The following is a 14,122-nucleotide window of genomic DNA, read 5'->3' on the forward strand; positions in this document are numbered from 1 at the left end:
ATATATATACATATACATATTTATATATATATAAAATAGTGAAATTTTATTTAACCTGATAAAGAGTATTTATAATAAACAGAAAATAATCATCATCTTTAAAGAGAACACACCAGTATCAATATTATTATTAATTTACAATCAAAATTCTGCCTATAGGGGCTCGAGTTGTGGCTCAGTGGTAGAGCACTTATCGAGCATGTGTGAGTCACTGAGTTTGATTCTCAGCACCACATTAAAAAAATAAATAAAAATCCATCAACAACTAAAAAAATTTTTTTTAATTCTGCCTACAACAAATATACAAGAAAAGTAAATTAAATCCATAGGATTTGCAAAGGAAGAAATTAATTATTTTTCTATAAATTACAAGATTCTTTTTTTGTTGTTATACAAAAAATAAACAAATTATTTGAAATTGTTGGTGAAGAAAAATTTTCCCATCTTCTAAAGTTTCTCTGACATGTATAGACAATGACAAATTAATAGGAGAAAAACACATAAAAATGTATTAATGTGCATGGGGGAAATCACAGCGTGGTAGTCATACAGAGTTGAGGCTTTCATACCATCCTGAGTTACAGAAAGAAATGAAAGCTTAGAGATGTGCTTGGGTCTATATGTGGTGGCCACAAGCTACAGGAGGAATGAAGGAAGGAACTCACAGTGAATAAGGACTGTCTTAAAAAGGCAGATATAATCTCTTAGGTCCTCAGAAGAACAGTTGACAAGAATTGTCTGGGTGAGGGTCCCTGGAAATGAAGACTTCTCCCCCCACCCCATAGTTACTCCTGCCTGGATTATAAGAATGTTAATAATTGCATTCCTCCCAGGGAGGAAGCTTCACTGGATAGAAAGTTCCTACCCTGCACTTAGAGAAAGAAAGAAGATTTAAATAGAGTGGTAGGGAGACAGGGAAGGAAGGAAGTCAGCAATAACTTGAAGATCATCCTTTAGTCACCATACTTTGGGGGCTGGGGTGCCATTTTCTAAACCCCAATAAAATAATAATAGACTAGCAACGTGCTTTGACAGAAGACCAATATGCAAAAGTAAACTTCATTAATGAATAGCAAAAATAATAAGAAAACAAACTAAGAGATCTCATGAACATTAGTAACAAAAATTAGATTGGGACATAAATTTAATTAAAAAACATAAGAAATATAAAAGTTTACAGTAAGATACTTACAACAATTAAATAATTGGTGATATGTTCTCATTCATGGATAGGAAGAACAAATACCATAAAGATGTCAATTCTCCCTTAGTGCATTTATAACTTCATGACATATCAATCAAAATGCCAATGGGTTTTTAACGCATTTGGTTAAAATGAATTTGAAAGAAAATGAACCAAGAACACCAAGATACTCCTGAAAGAGAATAAAGAAGGAAGACTTAGCCTACTAGCTAAAAAGGCTTATTATAAAGCTATAGTAATTAAGATTGTGTGTTATTGGGGCAAGAATCAATTAACCAGTGGAACACAACAGAGTGTCCAGAAACAGGTCATGCATACTGTGAAACTACAGTCAAGATGGAAGCAGCTGGCATATCGTTTTTTAAAGAGGAGACAATTTAGAAAATGGGGAAGAAAGAAGGTCATCCATATGGAAAAAAAAATAACAAATGTATCCCTAATTCACACATTACGAAAAGTAAACTTAGCTGAATCAAAGCTTACATATCATTTTAAAAATTTAGAAAATGATATAAGTACAAAGTAGGAAAGGACTGCTTAAACACCAAACTAAAATAAATAATTGATAGAGTTGAACAAATTAAAATGAAAACTTGTTTACCAAGATATCCTTTTATAATAATCAGCACATATTAATTATACAAAAAATGGATTTCACTGTGGCATTTTTATAATGCATATAAAATGCTTTGATTGTATCCATCTTCCAGGTTACCCTCCCTTAACCCCCTCCTCCTCCCCCTGATCCATGATCCCCTACCCTAATAGTCTCCCTTCTACATTCATGGAATCTTTTTTCCTCCCAGATTCCACATATGAGGAAAACATGCAATACTCATGTGAATATGGTTTATAACATTTTACAAGGTGATGTCCAGTTCCATCCATTTCTTGCACATGACACAATTCCATTCCTGATGGCTGAATAATGTCTATCATTCATTTATTCATGGGCTTCTAGGCTGATTTCATAACTTGGCTATTGTGAACAGTGCCATGATAAACATAGGTATTATGGTTTGGGTATGAAGCATTCCCCAAAGAAGCATGTGTTGAAGACTGGGTCCCTAAAGCAGCAATGTTCAGAAGTAGGGTTTTTTGGAAATGACAGAACCATAAAAGTGCCATAATCTGACCATAATCAAAATGGGCTATTGGGAAGTGGTAGAAACTACACAAGGTTGAATCTAGTTGGAGAGAATGGGTGTTTGGGGACAAGCCTTTGAGGACTCTTATCTTGTCCCAAGCCCTTTCCTCTCTCCCTCTCTGCCTCCAGCTGCCATGAGCTGAAAGAACAGAGCTCCCTCACTCCCTTCCACTATGATGTTCCTGCCAGTTGACCACGGACTAAAACCTATGAACCATGAGCCAAAAATAAACTTTTACTCCTCTCAGCTGATTTTCTTGGATATTCTTCACAGTGATGAAAAGCTGCTAGCACAATGGGTGTACAGGTCTCCACTGTGTGCTGTGATTCCTTTAGGTCTATAACCAGGAGTGCTATTGCTGGATCTATGGTAGGTAGTTCCTTTGTTTGCTTGTTTTTTTGTTGAGGAGCCTCCATACTTATTTCCATAGTAGCTGTATTTTCCCCTGCATCCTCACCAGCATTTGTGACTTTTTGTTTTCTTGATAATAGGTATTCTGACTGGGTGAGATGGAATCTCACTGTAGCTTTTTACTTTACGTTTTCCTGAAGAGATACCTTTCCGCAAGTGAAAACACAAGCTACAAACTGAGAGAAGATATTTGTAATAGATATAGTGGACAAAGAGACTAATATCAAGAGCACATTTTTAAAACCCCACAAAACGCATAAATCACTAGAAAGACAAGTTAATAAATGGACAACGATATGAATAAGGATTATAGTTACAAAAACAAATGGCCCATAAACATGTAAAAAGATGCTATCTCATAGCAATAAGAGACATACAAATGAAAACAAAGTACTATTTCTATCTTCATTGTAACTCCTGGTTGTCTACTTAAATCTGTTCTATCCTGCCATGGTCACAGAGTTATAGCTAGAAACAGGGCCCACCAGAGAGACTACATTTCCCAGCCTCCCTTGCAATAAGATGGGTCCACATGTCCAGGTTCTCATCAGTTATACCAGGAGAAGTGATAAAGGCTAAGAAGGGTCTGGGTTTTAAAACACTGGATGTATGCTTTTCTTGCCACACAGACATACTTCAGACTCGGTTTCAAACAGGTAGACAAGTTCAATTTTTTTCTAGGTGATGGTAGAACCTCAAATGGAAGAAACCTAAATAATTTAATGGGGCAAAGCTATCCTGGTGGCCTGGATTGCACACCTCTAGGGTGTTGAATAAGCAAGAAATAAACCCCTATGTTTTTAAGTCACTGTTTTTTTGTTTGTTTGTTTCACTATATTGTAACTGTTTTGTCTCTACCATAACTAATACATTGTTCAATTCTAAGTCTTTTTCAGAAGGGTGGACTCTCATTCCCTTCTGGTAAGAATATAAATACCAACTACTTTGAGAAAAGTAGTAGAAGTGAAATTACAGTCTAGTAGTTTTACAGATACAAACGTTAATGTAGATCAATCTTTTTTGTTTGTTTTTGGTGGTAGGGATTGAACCCAAGGCCTTTCACATGTTACACAAACACTCTACCACTGAGCTACACCTCCAGATTAATATTTTCATCATATTCTTGAATTTTAAAAAATGAAACTTATAAGACTATGTACTAATGTTTCATTTTTTATTAGGGAAAATCTCAAAGATGCAAAAGTGGAGAGAATATTACAAGGAAACTTAAGCATCCAATGATTCTCAATTCATGGCCACTCTTATTTTATCTGTATCTCTACCTACTTTCTGCCACTCCAAGATTATCATAAAGAAAATCCCAAATGTCATATTTTCGCTTGTAAATACATCAACATATATCTTTTAAAAGTTAAGAATGTGTTATACATGCCAATATATACATAGTATTCTTTTTTTTTTTTATGGGAGATTGAACCCAGGGGTGCTTTAGCACCGAGCCACACCCCTAGCTCCCCCCCCTTTTTTTTTTTTTTTGTAGTTGTAGATGGACAGCATGCCTTTATTTTATTTGTTTATTTTTATGTGGTGCTGAGGGTCAAACCCAGTGCCTCACACATGCTAGGCAAGCACTCTGTCACTGAGCGACAGCCCCAGCCCCTCCCTTATTATTATTATTATTATTATTATTATTATTTTACTTATTTTCTTAAATTATTATTTAATTTTATTTGGTGCTAGGAATTAAATCCAGGCCCTAACACATGCAGCCTCAGCCCCTCAAGACTTTTTTTTTTTTGCAGTGCTGAGGGCCTTGTGCAAGCACTCCTAGGCAAGCACTCTGCCACTGAACCACATTCCCAGCCCTTATTTTTTATTTTGAAATGGGGTCTCACTAAGTTACCAAGGCTGGTTTTAAACTTTTGATCCTCCTGCCTCAGCCTCCCAAGTCGCTAGGATTACAGACATGCACCACCATGCCTGGCTATTATTCCATTTTTTAAAAATAAAATTCCTCAATATCATTGAAAATGCAGTACATAGTCAAAGACTATATTCTGGATATATGAAGGTATCAAACATGAAAACTAAATATCACACAAAACTATAGTGAGGTTTCTAATACAAGTGAATGATTAATACTAAATTCAAATTGTTGTTGGATGGAAGTAGGAAGAGGGGACATTTGTCAGAAAGGTATAAATATGCAAGTCTATGGTACTGGTAATGTTCTATTTCTTAAACTGCGTGTCTGTGTCTGGCATGGTATTCTTTTTCTTTTTTAATTGCAGTAAACTTTTATTTATTTATTTATTTATTTACTTACTTACTTATTTAGAGTTGTTGATAGACCTTTACTTTATTAATTTATATGTGGTGCTAAGAATCAACCCCAGTGCCTCATACATGCCAGGCAGGTGCGCTACTGTTGAGCCCCAGCCCCAGGCCCTGGTATTCTTTTAATTATAAATGATTGTCTTCTATACCCATTTGGATGGGGAGAGAGTGAAGGAGGAAGGGGCAGAAGATGGTAAGAAGAGGGAAAAAGGAAAGAAAGGAAGGGAGGGAGAAGAAAAGGAGAGAAGGCAGGCAGGCAGGCAGGTTTGCACTCTAAAGACAAATATACCCCCGCCGCTTGACCTCAAAGGAAGGAAAAATCAAAGTATATTATGAGTTGTAAGCCAGCAAGAAATGGGAGCTATCCTATGGCCAAATCTGATTATCTGGTCATCAGAAGTTCAACCCAGAGACTGAGCTTTGCTTGGACCTACCTTGCCAACTCCCATCCTTCAAGAAGGTGAAGTTGAAAGTGAGGATTCCCAACACTGAGACTGAAAACTTACCAGGAGCCAGATATACCATGGCCCCAAAACACAGGCATTAGGAAACCACTTTAAGCAGGAAAAATAGATTCCTCCTGCCATGTATTACCTCTGCTTACATTCTTGTAAAACTCATGGTACCCATGCCAAGAGCCACAACAGTGACTGGCATACTGTGAGTGCCCAATAATGCCAGCTAGAGTTATGATTGCCTTTAGTTCATATTACATCATCCTTTTTATAGGCTGCTTCTTTTCAGTTATTATAAAATAACTCACCATGTCATGCCGTAAAATGTTCTTTAGCACCCATTGTTAGCAACTGTGCAACATTCCATGGGTACAAGGTAGTTGACTATTTTTTTTTAATATCTTTATTTATTTATTTTTACGTAGTACTGAGGATGGAACCCAGTGCCTCATGGGTGCGAGGCAGGAGCTCTACCACTGAGCTACAGCCCCAGCCCAAGGTAGTAGACCATTGCCCAGTAAAATTTAGGTAACCGTTAGCCATCGATGGACACCTAGACTATTTTCAAATTTGTATTTTTCTGAAGAAGTTACAATTTTAATTCAACTTAATGTTGTGATAGTACTTGGATACCCTAGAAAAATTTAAATGATTACCATGTTAATTTTCACTATAAAAGAATCATTATTCCAAACTCTTACTCGATTCATTCAATAAATGTTTAATGAAGCCCTATACTAGGGGGTGTGGGAAATACATAGAAAATGGTTTCTAATGTCAAATTGCTTTCTAGTGAAGCACAAGTAAATTAGCAATGATAAGAGAATTTTTCATTTCCACATTAGTGCATATTAATTATACAGAATAATGAGTTTTATTGTGGCATATTCATACATGTACATAACATAGTTTGATTATATCCACCCTCTCCCAATACTCTTCCTCTTCTGTAATGGTCTCCTTTCTACTTTCATATTGTCCACACACACCGGCCCCAGATTCCACCTAGGAGAGAAGTAACGTGATATTTGTCTTTCTTTTTTTTTTTTTAACTAACAATTTATTGATATTTCTTTTTTTTTTTTTTAGATTTTTTTTTAAGAGAGAGAGAGAGAGAGAGGGAGAGAGAGAATTTTAACATTTATTTTTTAGCTTTCGGCAGGCACAACATCTTTGCTTGTATGTGGTGCTGAGGATCGAACCCGGGCCGAACGCATGCCAGATGAGCGCGCTACCGCTTGAGCCACATCCCCAGCCCAGATATTTGTCTTTCTATGTCTGGCTTATTTCACTTGACATGATGGCTCTCCAATCCATCCACTTTCCTGCAAATGGCATGATTTTGTTCTCCTTTATGGCTGAATAATACTCCACAATATATATGTGTGAATGTATTTATATGTGTTTGTGTGTGTGTGTGTATATCACATTTTATATGTTTATATGTATATAGATATCACATTTGCTCTATCCATTCATTTGCTGACCAACACCTAGACTGATAGCTATTCCATAACTTGGCTAGTGTGAATTACATTATAATAAACAAGGGTGTACATGTATCTCTGACTTCAATTCCTGTAAGTATTGTATTCCTACAGTGGAGCGATATGGCTGATCATATGGAAGATCTATCTTTAGTTTAGTTTTTTTTTTTTTTTTTTTTTTTTGGAAATTCCATGCTGATTTCCACGGTGGTGTACTAATATAGGAATGTACATTGTGTAAGAGTTTCTTTTGCCCACATCCTCACCAGCATTTATTGTTATTTATATTCTTGATGATGGCCATTCTGACAGAGGTGAGATGATATCTCAATATCATGTTGATCTGCCTTTCTACATTTATTTTAAAACAAAATATTTTTCTAAAGACTGTGAAAATAAATCAATGACTTTACTGATGTCATAAGAATCCTTTCATCCACAGGTAAATAACATGGGCTGTTTGGTCTATTGTTTTTGTTTTCCATATGGAATCACTAGACAGAGGTGAAGAAAAGTTAAAACAGAGGTTGTAAGCACAAACATGGCAGCCAAGGTCCAGGGAATGTACTTTCAGGGTTAGTTACTTGCACCTGGATAAAAAAAAAAATAACACCACAATATAAAATCTATACGTCATGAGGATCTGGGAATCTGTCTTGCTTGCCTATTATATTTTCCTTCTTAATTCCAACATGAAACTCATTCCATTCTAAAAGTACATGGCATTTTCTGAAGATAACTCAAGATCCCCCCAACTTTGGAATCCATTTGGGTATCAAGATTGCCAAGATTTGGATTTCAAAAAAACTATCTAAATCAGAATGTAACAAGCAGCAACTGAGATACAAATGAATAAATAAATAAATAACCAGATAAGAATAACTAGCATGTATTGAGTATTTATTATGTGCCAAGACTGTGATAAATGCTTTCCACAAATCATCTCACCGCAGCCTTACAAAGAGAGCAAGGTAAATACTATTATTACTCCTGTTTTATTACCCCTATTTTACAGATGAAGAAATTGAGTCTTGAAAGTCACACATCTAATTAGTGGCAAGGCTAAATAGCTAAAACCAAAGTTCCTTCCTTCCTTCCTTCCTTCCTTCCTTCCTTCCTTCCTTCCTTCCTTCCTCCCTTCCTTCCTTCCCTCCTTCCCTCCTTCCTTCCTTTTCAGTACTGGGGCTCAAACCTAGGGCCTCTCACACCCTTGCAAGTGCTATATACCACTGAGCTACATCCCCAGCTCTAAAGTTCCTGTTCTTGAAAACTATGTTCTATTTCTTCCCATTCTGAGAGGTCAACAGGGGAACATATATGTGCTGTTGATAGGAAGGGAAATAATTCTGGACCCAGAAATAAAAGTACCCTCACCTAAGTGTCTCTAATCCCAACTTCTATCTTCAAACTACTAAAACAAAAATACACTGATGAGACATATTTCATTTCTTATTTATCTCAATTTTTAGTTGTCTGAATTGAAGTGAAACTAGGTAACATGAATGAAATAAGAAAAAGGCCTGGCAAAGCCATAAAGTAGACTTTAAAACCTGAAACAGAGCTAAAGATGTCTGACTCCTAAACTGGTCAACACAGACACAGCACAGGAACAAACACACCAATTTAGATTGTTAGAGCTGAGATTTACCGTCCTGTGTTATACTCCAACCTTCACTGTGTTTCAATAGGACAAACATTGTCTAAACACTTCTCCAGAACATTCCCTCATAGTTACAGTTTATGAAAACTAATCAGGTAAAGGGGCTTTGCTGCAGTAGCTGCAATTAGTTTCACCAAAATATCAAGCAAATTACATTTGTGTACATTCAGGTGTCATTTTCTTTACCTTAAAAGCCACCATATGAAGCTGTTATCTAAGAACAATGGTTAGTCCCTTGAAATTATCTTAGTGAATGCCCCTCCCCACCGCAAAATATAACTTAGTTATAACCTACTCCTGTTCACAGACTAGAGTTTTTATTCTTTCTTAGGTCCATATAAGATTCCTTCAAAGTCTAAATAGATAAGTATCCTATCTTCTATTTAGATATCTGCTTTTTAAGAAATTTGAAAGCTAATAACCACTATCAAAAAGCAAATGACCTAGGTTATCCTCTCAAGGATGTTATAGTTAATTGTGCAATTATACATCTGTCATTAAGACTCCCTGCATCATATAATAAATGGGTTGGACAAGAAATGTTTGAGTCCTTCCCAGCTATAAAGTTTTTGTTCATAAGTTAAATTGTTGCTATTTTCCAATCCAGGTTATATGTTTTTGTTCATAAGTTAAATTGTTGCTATTTTCCAATCTAGGTTATATCAAAGTAATAAAAGTACACAGAATTTCCACATTAGTAGCAGTAATATTTTTAATTTCCACATTAAAAACCTATGGCATGGAGCTGGGGTTGTGGCCCCACGGTCGAGTGTTTGCCTAGCATGCGCAAAGCTCAGGATTCGATCCTCGGCACCACACAAAAATAAATAAATAAAACAAAGGTATTGTGTCCAACTACCACTAAAAAAATAAATATTAAAAAAAAACCATGGCATGATAGGCAGCCATCAGATTAAATTTGCATTTCCTTAGGTTCCATCTGCAGAGCAAAATGTACTATTTATATTTCAGGCAGCAGAGTGATCAAGAGCAACAGGTTTTCTTGGCACTTCCTGTACATATCCCATGTCAAGGAGTATGAGGCTATCCTCAGTAAAATACTGCGAATGAGAGCTGTCAATCCTTAGCAACTAAAAGTATGTATCATTAAAACAAACACAATCTCTCATCCAAGAGTTACAGTTCATAAAGTGTGCCTTTTGACTCTTTTGGTTCCATATGTATACTTCCACAATATTTTTCCAGCAGATTACAGAAATTGCGCAGATCACTAAAAGCCTCAGATAATCCCCAAACCTTCTGTTAGCCAATTATTCAATCTCTTCCACTGCTCAGCTTTTGCCAAAGATGCTAACAAGCAGCAGAGTCAACTGGTTTGAGCTTCATACACTTTTCCAGACACACTTGCCTTTTTTTTTTTTTTTTTAAAGAGAGAGAGAGAGAATTTTTTGTTATTTATTTTTTAGTTTTCGGCGGACACAACATCTTTTTTGCATGTGGTGCCAAGGATCGAACCCAGGCCGCACGCATGCCAGGCGAACGCGCTACCGCTTGAGCCACATCTCCAGCCCGACACTCTTGCTTTTTAACAGCTCACACAAATGAGAGATTTATTTCTCTTGATTCTAAGTCTTTCAAAGGAAACTGACCAACATTTATGAAATGGCCAATCTCTCTACTCAAAGTTAGCACATTCCTTTAAATTGTAGCCTTTGTCCCTAATGCAAACTTATCTGTTTCTTAACAGTTTGCATTGTTTTGTTTTAGATTTTTGAGACAGGGTCTTGGTAAGTTGTTCAGACTGGCCTGGAACGCCATCCTCCTTCCTCAGCCTCAGGAGTTGCAGGGATTACAACAGTGTACCACCACACCTGATTAATGATTTGTATAATTTCTGATTTTCCCTGTCTTACAACTCTATGCTATATTTAGCTGAATATGGTTTTGATTATTATTTTTCTGTGTTCTTTATTTCATTACATTTTAATTCTCCAAGAACTCAATTGATTAATCATGAGAATGAATGAAAGCAAAAATGATTAAGGGAAGCCAAGAGAAACTGAAAAGCCTGAACATTTTATGAAGAAATTAATATGAACTGACATGACATCTTCAATGAAATTCAGAAACCCTAAGAACTAAAAGAGTCCAAATTCCTTATCTTATAGATAAGAAAACCAAAACCCAGAAAGAAGCTAAATGACTTGCGTAGAATGATACATGTAACTAAACACAGTTACGGTCTCATACATAAAATTACACATTGTCACCAGGAATGGTTCTATTCACAGTTGAATATGGCCACATGAAGACTGTTCCCAAAACCTCAGGAGGAAGTCACAGTGGTAAAATCCCATATCTAAGATCATTCCTTTAGTTCAAGATATTTATCTCAGAAATCCTGAGAAAAAAGCAATTGTTATCAGGGACTTGGAGAGAGTAAGAAAAGCCAACATCCCGGAGTATTAGATTCTAAGTGGGAAGATGGAAAAAAGTTACTCACAATTAAAATGATTCTTAAAATTGCCTCTACAGGGCTGGGGCTGGGGCTGGGGCTCAGTGGTAGGGCGCATGCCTAGTATGTTCGAGGCCCTGGGTTCGATCCTCAGCACCACATAAAAATAAAAACAACATAAAACTATTGTAAAAAAAAAAAAAATCACCTCTACATCTAAGCTACCTAGAGTCCAATATATAGGGCTTTAATTCACTGGAAACACATCTGTGTCTTAATGAGTCCCACATAGCCAGGTTTTCTTTCAGCAATGGAACAGCCCAGTTTATTTTGCTTTTCATTAGATAAAGTAGCTGGCTAGACTATTCCAAATCACAAATTGGTACTCTGCAAGGGTAAGATGCACCCCCTTGAAAAGGCATTCAATAAATATAACAGGAAAACAGTCTTATCTCCCATACTATTCCCACCAAGGGCCTACTCTCAATGCACAGGACAGCTGGCCTCAAGCACTACGGAACTGGCATTTCTCTCCTCTCCCATCTTGATTTTGCCTAGAAATAAGGGTCAGTTTCTGCTATTTAATATGTTTATGATCCAAATCCACTGAAATAACCTATTCCCATGTTTGCCTATATAGGCAATGATGGAGGTGAGACACCAGATGTGTAAGTACTTGAGGAGGAAAGGTAAAGTCTGGCCACAGGGCAGGACAGATACAGTGAAGAGTCCTAAAGCTGCCCAAGGAATCTTGAATGTGCATAAGGGGGAAGGTTGAAGGGAATTAGGTGGAGGTCATTTTTTTGTGGGATAAAATTAGTTTCAAAAACCATTTTCACCATATTCCTAATTCATCCTTATCTAGATTTGATAGATTATAACACATCCCATTTAACTGATTTTTAATCAATGTAAAGAGCATCCACTCTCAAGTATACAGGTAAACACATATCCCCCAAATTTCATACATTAGAAGAAATTAATCAAGAAAAAAAATGTGCATATATATATATACTTTTTTTTTTTTTTTTGCAAATATGGACTTGATCATAGGCAAATAACCTTAGAGCAGAGATAACTAAACCAATACTAGGAAGTGCATTCTGCCAATCAGTGCTTCAAGCAGCAAGAAAACCAGATCTCCACCCCTCAAAGACCTGCCACAAAGAGCCATGTGGAAAAACTGCCCAGGGAAATGGTGATTGAACAAGAGTACTACCTTAGAATGAATGGTTTTAGGCAGTGTGGGACTCATTAAGAAAAGAATGGTTACCCTCATTAGAAAGTTTACCCGGTTCTAAGGAAATAATTACTTCTCTGCTAATATAACTTCCAAATCAGTGTAATAAGTTCTTTTAAGTATAAATTATCTTATTTCCAGACAGGAAAAAAAATTCTGTTTCTTAAATGATGCTTAGCTTAACTCCACTAGAGGGGACACCCTAAAGGAAACCTAAGTCTGGGTGGTGGCCATGAGTTGGTCCCTATTCACACTCACCATCAGTTAAACCAGGACCCCCACCCCCACCAGGTCTTCTCACAGGACTCCAGGTCTTTTCACAACTTGACCACACAAAAGAACAGTCAGGCTCCTCCTGCCTTTCCCAAGGCAAATACAGTAATGCCTGTCTCAGCAGCCCTTTCATAAGACTGTATATAGACAAACACAGGTGTCGACATAACAATCTTTTTGAACTTTGCATTGAATATGCCAAAGAACAACAGTGATCTCAAGGCTCCATCCATTGTCTCCATCAGGAAAGCTATGGAGAGACCACACAAGAGGAGGAAAAACCCAACAAACACATATATGTTTATTAAACACTTCAACAGCAAAACAAAATACTTGGAGAGAAAATATTATTTTTTAAACCACAAGATACAGACAGTAATAAGAGGTTAACCAACCTTAATTAGGTTTTCTTCATTAGTTGACAATGTGAATGGACTGAAACTACTACTCAAATATTCAAACCTTCATTTTACATCCAAGTGGCTTCCAAATGATAAAGCGATATTCTTATGTGAGTGTGAAAGATGGCACTCAATTCCAGCCCATTATAAAGGAGGAGTCAGATCCCACTAGTCTGCTGGGTTTAACTGCCAGGCTATATTATAAAGCTATTTTATAAAAGAGGAGCTTGCCTTAATAAATTAATAGTGGAGAGTGTAAATGTCTGAAATAGCCTTCACTCTATGAAGCCCTAGACCACTTGGTGTTCAGACTCTACAAAATGACTCCATAGAAATCTTATGTTGTGACAATGATTTCATCTAAAAAGAATTATGATGATGATGTTGATGATAACTGAGCTGAAACCACCAGCGCTGCCGGCCTGCGAGTGTAAATTGCCAGCCAAAGGTGGTTAACTTCCAGCCAGTTCTCTCCCTGTTGGAGGTGCGGCTGGCAGCCCCAGGAAGCCACTCGGTATCTAGCTCCCTGTAGGTTTGACGGGACTGGGGTTGAAACTGCGACCGGCTGGTAGGAAGCCCTGGGCGGCTCAGCCAGGGCTCCAGCTGTCCCTCGCCACCTTCCTCAAACGCAGACACCAAGTTAGCAACGCAACTCCACGAGCACAATGACAAGAAGGCACACAAAAGGAGCAAGGCAGCCGCTCCCATCCTTACCTTTGACTTGACTTTCATACTCGGCTATGATCTCTTTGTCCTTTTTGAATCTGCTGGGGGTGGACATTATCCAGCTGTTCCGGGTTTGCTTTCAATGAACAAGTTCTTTTCAGTGGTCACAAGCCGGTCTCCTTGGAGAGGCAGAGTTGTACTCCCACACGCCGGGAACCCAGAGGCAGCACCGGCAGGAGGGAAAGGAGGAGGAAGAGAAAGAGGAGGAGGAGGAGGAGGAGGAGGAGAAGGAGGAGGAAAAAGGAGCGAACAGAGAACTAGATTAACCCGGGCGCGGGCACCATGCTCTCGGGATTGAGCCGCCGTCGATGATCCCAAAAGGAACCCGAGGCCGTAGAGGCCAGCCGCGCAAACTCCAGCTAGCGAGTGGCGGGGGGCGTCTCCCTGCCCACCCCACCCGGAG

General features: G+C 37.7%; 1 protein-coding gene across 3 annotated transcripts in view; it reads right to left on the bottom strand.

The window, feature by feature from the left end:
• Srgap1 (SLIT-ROBO Rho GTPase activating protein 1) overlaps positions 1-14,116 on the bottom strand; it is a 283,699-nt gene extending 269,583 nt beyond the window's left edge. For all 3 annotated transcript variants that reach the window (XR_007348677.1, XM_048805875.1, XM_048805869.1), the window contains exon 1: positions 13,708-14,116. Coding sequence is in view for 2 of the 3 variants with exons in the window: in XM_048805875.1 (XP_048661832.1) it covers positions 13,708-13,774 (67 nt within the window). In the remaining variant the exon portion in view is untranslated. The remainder of the gene's footprint in view (positions 1-13,707) is intronic.
• Positions 14,117-14,122: the final 6 nt, after the last annotated feature.

The sequence above is a fragment of the Marmota marmota genome, unplaced genomic scaffold (genome assembly GCF_001458135.2).
Source record: "Marmota marmota marmota unplaced genomic scaffold, marMar, whole genome shotgun sequence".
Lineage (NCBI taxonomy): Eukaryota > Metazoa > Chordata > Mammalia > Rodentia > Sciuridae > Marmota > Marmota marmota.